We start from the raw sequence: 13,824 nt of genomic DNA, 5'->3' as shown, positions 1-13,824 counted from the left end.
TATTTCCTACCGGCGGCACGATTTCCAATAATTTTGTCTTCCCGAACTTCTTTCAGTTTCTCAGTCGCGGTAAGAGATCACAAACGCTTTGCGGAATTCATGTTGATACTCTGAGAACGTGCGCGAGACTGATGCCATTTAAAGTTAAAAATTTCATTGTTCCGTATTGAAGAATATCACAATTAAAATTGAAATAATTGATAAGGAGATTCCACCTATTCAATACCAAAGTATAAGAAATGTAGTGAATTACATTCTCATTTAATAATAATTAGAAATGGTACCGGTTTCGACCCTAGTCCAGGTCATCATCAGCCGACTAAGAAATGAAAAACAATGCATAGGATCAGTAGAAGAGGCAATATGAAAAGGAAATGAACGGGGGTAGACACTGTAAAACTTAGAAGAAGTAAAATACAAGTCATTCAAAAGAAAAACAGTGCGCAATTCTCTTAGCGGCAGCAAGGCACACGTAGCGCTAGGCAAAATCCCACAATGATTACGAATAGCGGAGAACTGTTCAAAGCCAATTATTTAAACACTGTCAGGCATAAAGCCACATCACAATCGAACACATACGAAAAGAAAAAAAATAATCATTTCCACCTTCGTTTCGATTTTTCTCATCCATACCCAACTCCTGCCTTACGCAGATTTCGACTACTTCAATCTAGACCTAAATTTTTTACGTTTTAAAAATTGCACACTATGCATATACATTTTCATTTGTTTCCGTATTGCGCTTTTTACTATATTTTTTCTCTTCACAATTGTTTTTTCACGTCAACTGTTCTAAGAATCCTATAGGAGCACAATTACTTACTCAATTATATTGAATTGTATATTTATCTATATACTTACTTTCCCGCAACTAAGGAAAATAACTGGATCGTCAAGCCATTCTCCATTTTACTTTGGCGTTTGAAACCATAGTGCCTTATATTGAATGTGTTCGCGCTGATCACCGGGAGCTGGCAAGTTGCTTCAATGAATCTGCTCGTCTTCAACTCCTACACGAATATGGACCTTCGTATGTGTTCGATTGTGATGTGACTTTATGCCTGACTGGCTTTGAACAGTTCTCCGCTATTCGTAATCATTGTGGGACTTTGCCTAGCGCTACGTGTGCCTTGCTGCCGCTAAGAGAATTGCGCACTGTTTTTCTTTTGAATGACTTGTATTTTACTTCTTCTAAGTTTTACAGTGTCTACCCCCGTTCATTTCCTTTTCATATTGCCTCTTCTACTGATCCTATGCATTGTTTTCCATTTCTTAATCGGCTGATGATGACCTGGACTAGGGTCGAAACCGGTACCATTTCTAATTATTATTATTAAATGAGAATGTAATTCACTACATTTCTTATTCTTTGGTATTGAATAGGTGGAATCTCCTTATCAATTATTTCAATTTTAATTGAGACTGATGCCAAGCGCGGAAGTAGCGTATACTGAGAGCGGAGAGAGCATTGTAGCCAAGCTGCGCCGGCGGTGATGCCCAATTTATGCGCATTCGGAAAGATAAATTTCCCACGATTTTAAATAAGGTCCGTACCAAATTTTGAAAGCAATATTTTCGAAAAACAGTGCGGGTGGTATTCGAGATTATACGGTAAGTTTATTGTAACTTTTAAAAAAATTCTTACTCCCCAGAGGTTGTTTTCCGATCAAATACATACTCTTATTCAGCCGTCATTATTGCACAGCATATGCCATGCTCACTTGTCAAAAGGTTAAGGTAGGTTGCGAATGTAGAAGGTAACCCAACATATAGCTGTACAATTAAGCGGAAGAAAGTCGTAGATGTGGCCAGGAAAATATGTGTCGGATGAACCCAACTAGACCAACCAGCTGGCTTGTTACTTAATGGGAGAATAGCAAGATAGCTAACAGAATGGACAAAGACCTGAAGCAACTATTCAGTAACAGGAGGTGACATCAGAGGCTGATCATCTTTCAGAAGGATACTGAGACAAGACAGATTCTAGGATAGACAGCCCTGGATGAAGGAGAAAAAGGGACAGCATAGCCAGAGAACGTGCGATTACTGGGCAGGAGCAAAGGTCTACGCTAAGCCAGAAAGTTGAATGTTGTGGTCAGTCGAAATAAAAAAATAAAGTAGTAGAAATAATTACAATTCTGAAGTCTAAATGTATAGAAATAGACTGCTTAGCATTTACGGATGATATGGCATTAATTGCCCAAGACCTTTCTAATGCACAAAAGCAACTTGAACTATTACTGGAACAAGCTGTGAAAACTGGATTACAAATTTCATTTGAACTGGATTACAAATTTCATTTGAAAACACAAAATTGATGTCAGATATATCAGAACTACACCACATGACAACAAGATTTCTGGAGGGAAAGAACTTTTAATATTTAGGTGAATAATAATAATACCATGAACCTGTTATGGTGTCATAATAGGGAGAGAGGCGATACTCCGACGTGGCTTGTCCCTGGTGGAGGGTAGGGGGGCCTCACTGACATACCGGTGGACTTGAGCGAAATAAAATAGCTCTTGTGGACCAAACACACACTTCACAACCTCATTAATCACCAATTCATACCTCACCAATCGCCTTGCCAGATCACATCTGGAATTGTAAACCTTGACCTCGGCCAGAAATATTTCGATGATCAGACAATCAGCCAATCGTGAAGAGTCTTCTAAGAAATGAATCCACCAGCTGAGACATACATCATCATGGATCTGGGCAAAGGCACCATTCGGATACGGTGGGGTGTCACGTAGATGATCAAGGCGAATTAGAGCACCTGGAAGCCCAAAGCAGCATACAGTCGCAGCAAACTAAGAGAACACTTAAATTCAACAAGCCAGAGAAATTTTCATATTTTGCTACACTCAACATAAACTCACAAACGAAACTTGGCAAATTGAAACGTTTATATAATGGACCAACGTAAAATTTTAATAACAGCGCTTCAGGAACTTAGGAATACGGATCAAGATCCAATAGAATCTGGTGGATATCGCGTTTTTAAAGGCCCTCCAGGGAAAAGGAGTTCTGGAGAATGTTCCCCAATTTGGTATAGGATTCATAGTCCATAAGAGTATAATAGACTCGATCAAGGACTTCTCATCAATCTCTCCAAGAATAGCTAATTTACAATTAAAGTGGGGAATGATAAATATTCACCCCCCAACAAACGACAAAAATGCAAGCAAGATGATGAAACTGACAAATTTTGGGAAGAACTGCACCATCTGCTATTAATTGCTTGGAGATTTCAGTGCAAAAATAGGGCAAGAAAGAAAATATCGTACAGTAGTGGGAAGATGGCCAGCTCATAAATTCACAAACAAAAATGGGCAGAGATTAATTGAACTTTGTGAGGACCATGGACTTATTCTGGAAACCACAAGATTTAAGAGATAACCACACAAATTAATGACTTGGAAATGTCCTAATGTAAAATTGGGGGAGTTTCAAATTGACTATGTAACCATGGATAGAGATTACTACAAAGAAGTTTATAATGTGAAAGTCCTCCGGGGCATCGACATTGATTCAGATCATCATATATAAAAAATAAAAATAATGTCAACACCTAAACGGAGACAAAAAAATTTCAATGCACTTGACCAAGAAATTATGATATCAGTTATTTAATAAATAATAAAATACATATGGAGGGATCTAAAACACCCCTCAGTGACAAATTGAGGATGATAATTAACAAACTGAAAACTGTAGCTGTTCAATGGAGAAAGAAACATGCCTGTTGGAATGAGGAATGCGACAGTGCAATTCAAGAAAGGCATAAAGCATGGTTATCTGACCAACAACGGAAAACGGAAAAATCCTGCGAAGAACTCATGAATGCCAGAAGACAAACAGCCAAAGAAATTAGAAGAATTAAACGAAATTATCAAAAATAAACACTGAATATCACAGATGAAGCATTTAGTCAACATAAAACAAGACACTAGTAAAAAACATTCCAACAATATCAATCAAAGTACACTCCACCTACACTTATGATGAAAAATTAAAAAGGGGGAAATGGCACACAATAATATGTATAATGCAAAAATTAAGGCAGACTATTTTAAAGAATTACATAACTGTGATTGATTGCCACACGCTGTTGGTGGAGGGTAAGGGAATGGAGGAGCGAAAAGGAACTGGCCACCCTACCCTAGGTAAACTCTGGCTCAGGCACACCTCTGCGGAGGTTCGGACCTGCCTTTGGGCAGAATACACCTGTACCTTACTTAAATGTGGGGATCCAAAAGAACAAATCCTTCCCTAAAAAATAAAACCCCACTGGAAAAAGTTATACCGCCAACTTACGATGAAGCGGTCAAAGCAGTAAATTCCCTCAAGAACTACAAAGCAGCAGGAGAGAATCAATTTGTAGCAGAACTATGGAAGAATGCAAATAAATAAACAAAACCTTCAAAATGTACATAAAAATATCATAGACATCTGTAATACTGAAGAAATGCCAGAGGAATAGACTACAGCAAGTATCCAGCCACTGCTCAAAAAATATGATAGATCGGATCCCAGTAAGTATTGGGGTATATCTCTGCTTGATGTTACTTATAAGACTTTATCTAAAATTATATATACAAGAATTCAGGAACAACTTGACCAGGAACTGGGAGAATATCCGGCTGGATTTCGACCAGGACGAAGCTGTCCCGATCAAATCATCAGTCTTAAGTGGATCATGAAACACCATAGAGTTCGGAAAAAGATATTAATCATCACTTTTATTGACTTCATGAAAGTTTATGGCAGTATTCATCGTGAGTCACTACTAAATGTCCTTAAAGAATTTGGTTTACGCCAAAAACTCATCAATCGTATTGGAATCACTCTTTACCAAGTTGAAAGTCAACTTTAGAGGTGAATTGTCTGATCCATTTGAAATCTACACTGGACTTTGACAGGGGAATGGACTCTCGCCATTACCGTATTTACCCGAATAATCCCCGCCGTCGAATAATGCCCGCACCTTCATTTTAAGAAGGCTCATTTTGAAAAAAATAAAATGGACCAAAGTTCCTTCCATCAAAAGAGTAATGTAGGCATAAACAAATATTTCGTATCACTCCGCGAGGTCCACGTATGCAAATATCACTGCTATGAAATATATTTTCTATGAAAACGAGCAAGTAGGTCTACTTGCGTGACAGGTATTTCATTAATCTGAATTTGCAATAGGCTGGATTCCCTGTAGATGTTAAGATTCGTTGTCTCTTGCATCACTAGAATCCTCTCCTAAATTACTTACAAGTTCGTGGAGTTGGCTTTTATCTTAGTTAGTGCTACGTAATCCAAGATAACAGTTAAGTTTGTATTCACCAACAACATTATCTCGGATAACGAGTATTATATCTGGTTAATAGAGCAAATGCCCGAAAAGCCTTTATATCTGATCTGTTTGGACATTTTTGACATGCTCTTGGTGAAAAATATCTAATTCCCTCCATGGGAATGTAGAATTTTACATTCGGAATTGCTAGGCGGGCAATAATTCCATTGTGGAGATTTATCTCCCGTATGCAGTTATCAGACTGTGCCTCTTATAAGGGCTTCTGGTAAGTTCACCTGCATACACTCCAGTGTCAGTGGATAGGGTTTGACACATCCCACTCTGATGAGTCTAGTGTCAGACCTAAGACGAAACGCTGGTTAATAGAGCAAACGCCTGAAAAGCCTTACATCTGATCTGTTTGGAGATTGGTTGGTCGGTAGAATGGGAAATCTAAGATGGCTACTCGTAGATGGCTGTAATGTCTAATTGCTAGAGAAAATCACAGCGACAAGTAATATGATCGAGATTATGCCATTAACAAACGTCTTAGATGGATGAAAATACGTGCGGCATATTTTGAGGACTACGACGACCAGACACATTTTAGGTTATCTAAAGCTTCGACACTGTCAGTATAATCGAACATAATCTGGAATTCCCAACACAGATAAGCCTAAAATGAAGTCTCGATTATATCTTGTATGGTACGCGACTGGGTGACTTTTAAATAAAGAACGAAGAAATAGTGCCTTATAATTTGAGTGAAATATACAATGGGTAGGCCATAATTTATTTCTTATTATCTTTGTTAATGCTTTCTGCCACCAGATTTAATAACAATCACTCTCTCAGAAAGTCATGTTAGGCTTCTTTCTTCGTTTCTGCTCAATAGCCGACAGAATTTATGCAAATTATTTGCAAACCCCGAATGGAATCGTAAACTTGGTTTACATTTCGATAGCGGTGGCAGCACATAGTCATTTTTTTCCATACGGGCATGCGTTAGTATGAAAAATTTGCGGTTCAAACTCAGATTGAAACGAAAACTTAGATTTGGTAAACCGAGATAATAAATTCTGTGGTGAATACGGAAGTGAGCGTTATCCAAGATAATGAGATTATCCGAGTTTTGAAAATCTAAGATAACAGCAAAAGTAACTGATGTTGGTGAATATGGGCCTAAAACACTTCTAACACGTCTCTTTTCACTGGACAGTAACACGACCGGTGGTGGATAATTCTTTTCGTGCAATGTAAACACACCGGCAAAATCTGATGTTAGTTTTGCGATACAGTAAACCTTGTTAATTCTAAGTCTTTGTAATACAGAAATCGGACTTCCAATTATGTGATTTTGAATTAACAGCCATCTTGTAATTCAGAAATGCCAACCCTCGCCAATTTTCGCGGATTCTGCTTTTCCAAGTACTGCCTGCTACGTGATATTGTGGCGTTCCTTAAAACGCTGAGTACAAAAGAATTACGATTTCACTCTATTTTCAACTATGAAACACACCATAGAAACACCAAAGTGAGTGAAAGTGCGGAAAGCTACCCCTGCACATTCCGGAAGACGCGTTCTTTCGTGACGCGGAGAAATTTTGAATTTAAATTACTCTGTAAAATACGGTACTATTTTAAAGAAATGTAAACTCAGTTTAGAATTAAGAGTAAATTGTTTTCCGTTTAAATATGACATATGGGGACAGTTTTCTTCCATCTACGGTTGCACAAAGCATAACTGTACACTCAGCATCGAAAACGTGTTGGCAACCTTGACGCAAATAAAACCCACATCCCAATTTCGTGCCTCGAAATATTTTAAAACATGTGCGGGGATTACTCGCGTAAATACGGTATTGTTTAACTGTGCCCTGGAAAAAGTAATGCGAGAATGGGTAAAGAAATGTCATTCAAACATCAAGATAGGCAGAAATATTGAACTTAATTGCCTAGCATTTGGACACAATCTTGCATTACTAGCAAGTAGTAGGGAAGAAGCTAAATTTCAGATTGAAGAAGTCTTAGAAAATTGATGCAAGAATTGGACTGCAAATCGTGTTTGAAAAGACTGAAATGTCGACCTTCAGAATTGAAGCACCAGCCATTCACCTCGACAGTGGCAAACAAATTAAGATTGTGAATAAGTTCAAATATCTTGGAGAATTATAACCTAGAACACAAAAGAGAAAACATTGATCGACAGCAGAACATATAAACTGAAAAGAGCACAGCGAATCACCTGGCAACTTATTTTTAAAAAATCTCTCTCCATGAATGCTGAATTTCAACATTACAATACAGTTGTAAAACCCGAAGCAACTTATGCTAGCGAAACCCTCTTCTAGTTGAATACTAAATCAACAAGCAATAAAATGCAGAAAGTAGATAGAAGAATCGTCAGGACAGTCATCAATAAGAAACACCAAGTTGATGACCAATAGAGATTATTACCTAATGAAGTCATATATCGTGAAAGCGAATCAATAATAGATACAATGCAGAAATGGAGGATTGACTTTGTTTGACATGTATTCAGACTGCCAGAAACCCGACTAGTGAAGCAGTTGAACAGTTACTTCTGTAAAAATAAAAGAAAGAACACTTGGTTCACAGAGATCATGAATGATTTAGAAGAATTAAATTTATCAGTGGTCCAAATTGAAGGCAGAGGGGAGTAGAGGATTCTAAGGAATAAACACCTACGATCCAAACTCATAGCATTTGAACGAAGGAAGTCCACCATTACCGACAACCAAACGGTGGCCAGGTCCGACAGGATGAAGAAGTTTTGGGAGCGGAAAAAGCAGCTTAAAAGCTGATTACTTAATACTATTAGACTTAAATATGACTGATTAAAGTGCTCCAATGGGGGCATAAAGTATGTAAAATAAATAATAATAATAATAATAATAATAATAATAATAATAATAATGGTGTGTGGCCTTTGGAGAGGTCTGATGCAGGTCGTTAGATTTGACGCCCGTAGGCGACCTGCATGTCGTGATGATGAAGATGACACACACACCCAATCCCCGTGCCATGGGAATTAACCAATTAGGGTTAAAATTCCCGACCCTGTTGGGAATCGAACCCAGGACCCCTGTGACCTAAGGTCAGCACGGTAACCATTTAGAATGAATTACAGCAAATTGTCATCATCATCATCCTAAACCATCTCCAGTTTCCCGGGTGTGGTATATGAGCCTCCTCCATCTCATCCTGTCCTTGTACCATTCTTCCTCCACCAACTTGTCCCAATCATGACCTCTCAGCATTACATCGCTCTTAACTAAATCTATCCATTTCCTTCGTGGCCTTCCCACGGGTCGTCCTCCTTCTACCTTTCTGTCAAATTCCTTCCTTGCAGTTCTGTTTACTGGCATCCTCTTCATGTGACCAAACCACTTCAGTCTTGATATCTGAATCTTATTTAGGAGAGAATTGTCTGTTCCTACTTCTCTAATTTTCTCATTCCTAATCTTGTCTTTCCTGGTTTTCTGGATCATAGTGCGTAGGAATTTCATTTCAGCTGCCTGAAGTTTGGAATTATCTCTATTGGTCAGTGTTGTGGTTTCGAGACTGTATGTAAGAATTGGTGTATAATAGGACTTGTACAATGTCATTTTTGTTTTCATGGGTATTTGCTCATCCCACAGCAGGTGTCTTACCTGGTGGTAGAATTGTGTTGCCTTATTGATTCGATTGTTCATCTCATGTTTTGCTAGGTTGTCATTTGATATAACGCTACCCAAGTATTTGAAAACTGGAACGCTGTCCAGTTGAGCTTCATTTAACATGACTATTGGTTCTGCTCCTTCCCCATACACTTTCATCACCACCGTCTTGGTCTTGCTGATGTTTAAACCATATTTCTTAAACTCCTCATTCCAGCTTTGTATTCTCTTTCCCAATTCATCTTCTGAGTCACTCCAGATCGCAACATCATCTGCAAATGTGAAGGCTTTGATATCTCCATGTTCTTTCCTTTTAATAGATTTCATTACTACATCCATTACAATAATAAATAGAAGTGGTGACAATGAGCTGCCCTGCTGCACTCCTCTCTTTGTTTCAAACCAGTCCGACAAACCACATCCTACTTGAATACAGCTTCTGTTCCCACTATACAACATTTTCACTTTGTCTATGAGGCTATCTCGCACTTGAAGTTCTTTCATGCATTGCCAAATTCTTTCCCTTGGTACACTATCGTATGCTTTCTCAATGTCCAAAAATATTAGGAATAAAGGCTTGTTCTTCTCCCAGTATTTTTCCATTAGCATCCTAATTGCAAATATAAGGTCTGTAGTTGACCTTCCTGGTCTGAAACCATACTGCTCTTCTTCCAAAATTGGTTCAACAATATCTCTGATTCTGGTCTCTATTATTTTTTCCAATATTTTCAGGACATGAGACAGTAGTGTGATACCACGGTAATTAGTACATTTTCGTCGGCTTCCTTTCTTGAACAGAGGTAAAATGATGCCCATCTTCCAGTCCTCAGGAATAGTATTTTCCTCCCATATCTTGTTGAGCAGTCTATAGAGCCATTGGATTCCTGGAACTCCCGCTGCTTTCAGTATATCTGCACTTAGTTCATCTACGCCCACTGCCTTTCCTTTCTTCATGCTCTTGAGCGTATTTTCAACCTCAAGCCATGTAATTGGTGGTTCAGTTGTGGTTCCTCGACTTGGCTCTCCTCCATCCGTTGTTATGTTTTCTGTATCTCCATTCAGCAGCTTTTCGAAATAGATCTTGAGTTCTTGTTTAATTTCTCCCTCTTCTTGTGCCAGAGTTCCATCATCACGTTCTATTGCTTTTATGGTCTCTTGATCCCTTCGCTTGTTTTTCACTACTCTGTATAGCAATTTCATATTTCCTCTACTGTCCTCTTCCAGTTTGTCTGCAAACTCATTCCATTTCTTCTCTTTTTCTTCCCTTACAATGTTCTTTACAGCAAGTTTCTTGTTCCTGTATACTCCTTGAAGTCTTTGTATTTCTTGTTCATTTCGTTCTTGTCCCTGTTTTTGTTTCTCCTTGTCCAGTGCCTTCTTTATTTGGTTTCTTTCTTTCACCGCTGTTTTCACTCTATCATTCCACCATGGTGTCTCCTTTTTTCTTTTGATAGAACTTGTAACTCCACATAGGTTTTTGGCTTCTCCCACAAAGGTGTCTTTGAAGGCCTTCCATTCTTCATTAACGCTGGTTACTTCACACTTCGGCAAACTCTGTTGAATCCTTAGTTTGTATTCTTCCTTTATTTGGACTTCTTGCAACTTCCAAGTTTTAATCCTTGGTTTTTTCGTAATAAGTTTCTGCGTTTCATTTGTCTTATGTTTGAAGTCTACTACCAACAATCTGTGGTCACAGTCCATGCTTTCACTAGGGATGACCTTTACATCTGTGATGTACCTGCCACCATCTTTATTTGTGATTACGTAGTCAATCAATGTTCTATACTGGCCATCCCAACTGTACCTTGTTATTCTGTGACTGTCTCTTTTTTTGAAGAATTTATTTTTGATTATAAGATCATTTCTTCTGCACAGATCTAATAGTTGTTCTCCTTCTGGGTTCCTTTGTCCAAATCCATGTGGACCAATGATGTTCTGATGTAATGAAAATAATTCTATTGAATCAAGAACTCAGAAAATGGTGACTCCTTTTTAGTTTACTATTACTCCAGATGTAAGTTATTGGACTTAACCACTAACACAGGCTTGAATAAACTAATCAGTATCTCTGTCTCTTCAGTACAGTCCATAACCGACTTCTTTGTTTGCAGGACGGGACCGGGACTGTAACCGTTGGCAACGCATCGGGTGTCAACGATGGAGCTGCAGCTGTGGTGCTCATGAGAAAGGACGTGGCCAAAGCAAAAGGACTCACTCCCATGGCTCAGATTGTTTCCTATGCAACTAGTGGCGTGGACCCTGCTGTAATGGGCATGGGCCCGGTACCCGCCATTCAGAAAGCTGTAGGTACCTATAACAATCATGTTTTGTATCATATGTTGTTAGTTTCATTAACACGTTCAGAGTAATGAATGATAAAACTCCTACCTGTTTGCCAAACATCACTTGCCTCATGGTTAACATATTTCATTCTGTAAATCCCTGAGTGGTTGTATTTATACACGTAGCACTTTTCTTTAACTGTTCACTACAAACATATTAATGCCGTCAAACACAACCGTTACTCCTCCATGGGACAACACAGGGTGGATTTTAAACATAATTTTTCTGATATCGAAGGTGACCTGAAAATTCTCAAATTAACATCCAAAGGTATGTTGCTCAGCATCATTGAAGAATACTGCATAAATCTGGATCAATACGCCAACCCAAATCATAGTCTTAATTAAATAACAGAAAAAAAAACTAACGTTCTTTATGATGCCACTATTCCCTTAATCAAAAATCAGTATTTGAAGGATATCATTAAACAAGAATAAAATCACATACTCAGAACCCCTCAGGACACACCATTTCCCATCCACTCTACCCCTGGACCCCCCCCCCCCCCCCTTCTACCCTACCCTCTCTTATTCCCAACATCAGCCCTCATCAAACGAAGAGCAGTGCATAGAGCGCAGAGATCTTTCGATGCAGCAAAGGTTGGCATTTTTTAATTTCGAGTTGGCGGTGGTCAATTCGAAATCACGTAATTCAGAATCTGATTTTAGCATCCCAACGACTTCAAATTAACAAGGTTTTACTGTACTACTTCTACTGATGCCATACTTTTTTCCTGTTGCACAGCTTGTGGTATTTTCTTCTTCAATGACGGTGTTGTTTAGTGTGATTTCAAAATGGACCAGCGTGTGATCCTTGTTGCCAGTGTGTGAAAGTTTATAAGAATGCTCTCTGCACAAATTCATTAGATAGCAATGAAAACTCAACACCTGTTCTTCATAATCACCTGTAAGCCAATGAGTGAACAGTTCCCTCTGAAAGCCCAATCCATTGTGATCAAAAAATCTTATTAGCTAGCCCCACTGAAGCCTTTTTTGCCTAGTTCCCGGGCTGTAGCTAGAACTTCTAGCTGACACATTTCACCTGTAACTGCACATCCATATTACTTGTCTTCATTCACATAATCATGCAGCCTATTTTCAATGACCAAATGCTTTGCTTTTTTCATGAAATGCCTAGATTTTAATATTTGTTTCTTGAAGTAGATTTCTACTATTATGTTTTCTTTTCTTTTCCTTCCTGCTGCACGGCTTGCAGTATTTTGTGTCTTCAGTGACCAGGAGCTTTTCTTTAGCTGTGAACGAGCGATAACGAGAACTAGTTGCATCCGTACTTAGCATGTGATTCACACCTCACTTCTAACTAGGTTACAGACGCCGTGCATGGCGCTGAAGTATAACAAGATATTATGACGGTAACTACCTTGCCCTGAATAATATGTGCATCTGAATTCTGTGGTGCCAAATTTTTAAAAAATACAGAGTATTCGCATATATACAGTACTTCTTCTGGTGCCTGCTCAGAGCCTGATTTTTATGTAATGACATATTCCATTGCTTTACTTGTAGACTACTGTAAATGCAAATAATGTCGTTGAATTATGGTTCTTGAATTAGATTTTTACATATTTGTAATACTACATCATTTTATTACATATTATGCAAAGAATGTAACTTTTTTTTTTTACATATCTAGGTAATAATTCACCCAGCCCTGAAGATAATTTTCCCTGTTCCCCCCCCCCCCCCCCCCCTTCCTCCACTTATATATATATTTTCTTTTTTTACAAGTTGCTTTATATCACTTCACAGATAGGTCTTATGGCGACAGTCGGCTAGTATTGGAAAGGAAGCGGCCGTGGCCTTAACCCTTTGCAGGTGGCGGTCATTTATGGCCGTAGGCGACAAGGAAAATACAAAAATAAAAATTATTGCAAAATTTTTTGGGAAATTTACTAAAACCATAAAAATATGCCTGAATATACCACATACCTTGTTTAGGAGTCGAAATCCAAATTTGAAGCCGTTTGAAGACAAAGTAACAATCGTAAAATCATTTTTTCATTGGAAGAACGGCGCAAGGCACACTCCACTTCATGATGTGACAGTGGTTAACTAGAAATACACTGTAGTCCACCATTATGAAATATATGTACAAAAACTACTTTCATTGATATTTTGGTTATAAAAAATTGCATTTTTTAACCCAGGCTGTTGAAAAATAGTCTTTGACATCTGGCAAGGTGTGAAGCCCCATTTTGATGACACCAATAAATGCCTTTTGTCACGCAATGTTGGGTGTGTCTTATTTCTCAATTTACTTTTTTGTGTTGCCTGTATTTTCCTTTTGTTCCCATGTAATTTAATTTCACTGAAAATATTATCAAAGATATAGATGAAAATATTCTACAGGGGGCGCATCAGAATGAAAGTGTGATGGTAATATTGGCCCTTGATCAGTATAACGAACGGGAATAATATTTGTTGGCCCAGGGTTGCTATTACTCACGTCCAACATAAAAGTAATTGAGAAGTCTCCACCTTATCAATA

The 13,824-nt window shown here is 38.3% G+C and overlaps 1 protein-coding gene across 1 annotated transcript in view; it reads left to right on the top strand.

Moving 5' to 3' along the window:
* Acat2 (Acetyl-CoA acetyltransferase 2) overlaps positions 1-13,824 on the top strand; it is a 72,518-nt gene that overhangs the window by 46,635 nt on the left and 12,059 nt on the right. The window contains exon 6 of the mRNA XM_067157531.2: positions 11,085-11,276. Within this exon, the coding sequence (XP_067013632.2) occupies positions 11,085-11,276 (192 nt within the window). The remainder of the gene's footprint in view (positions 1-11,084; positions 11,277-13,824) is intronic.

This window comes from Anabrus simplex, chromosome 13 (assembly GCF_040414725.1).
Source record: "Anabrus simplex isolate iqAnaSimp1 chromosome 13, ASM4041472v1, whole genome shotgun sequence".
Lineage (NCBI taxonomy): Eukaryota > Metazoa > Arthropoda > Insecta > Orthoptera > Tettigoniidae > Anabrus > Anabrus simplex.
The sequence above is the reverse complement of the archived record's forward strand: the minus strand, read 5'-3'. Positions and strand labels throughout refer to the sequence as shown.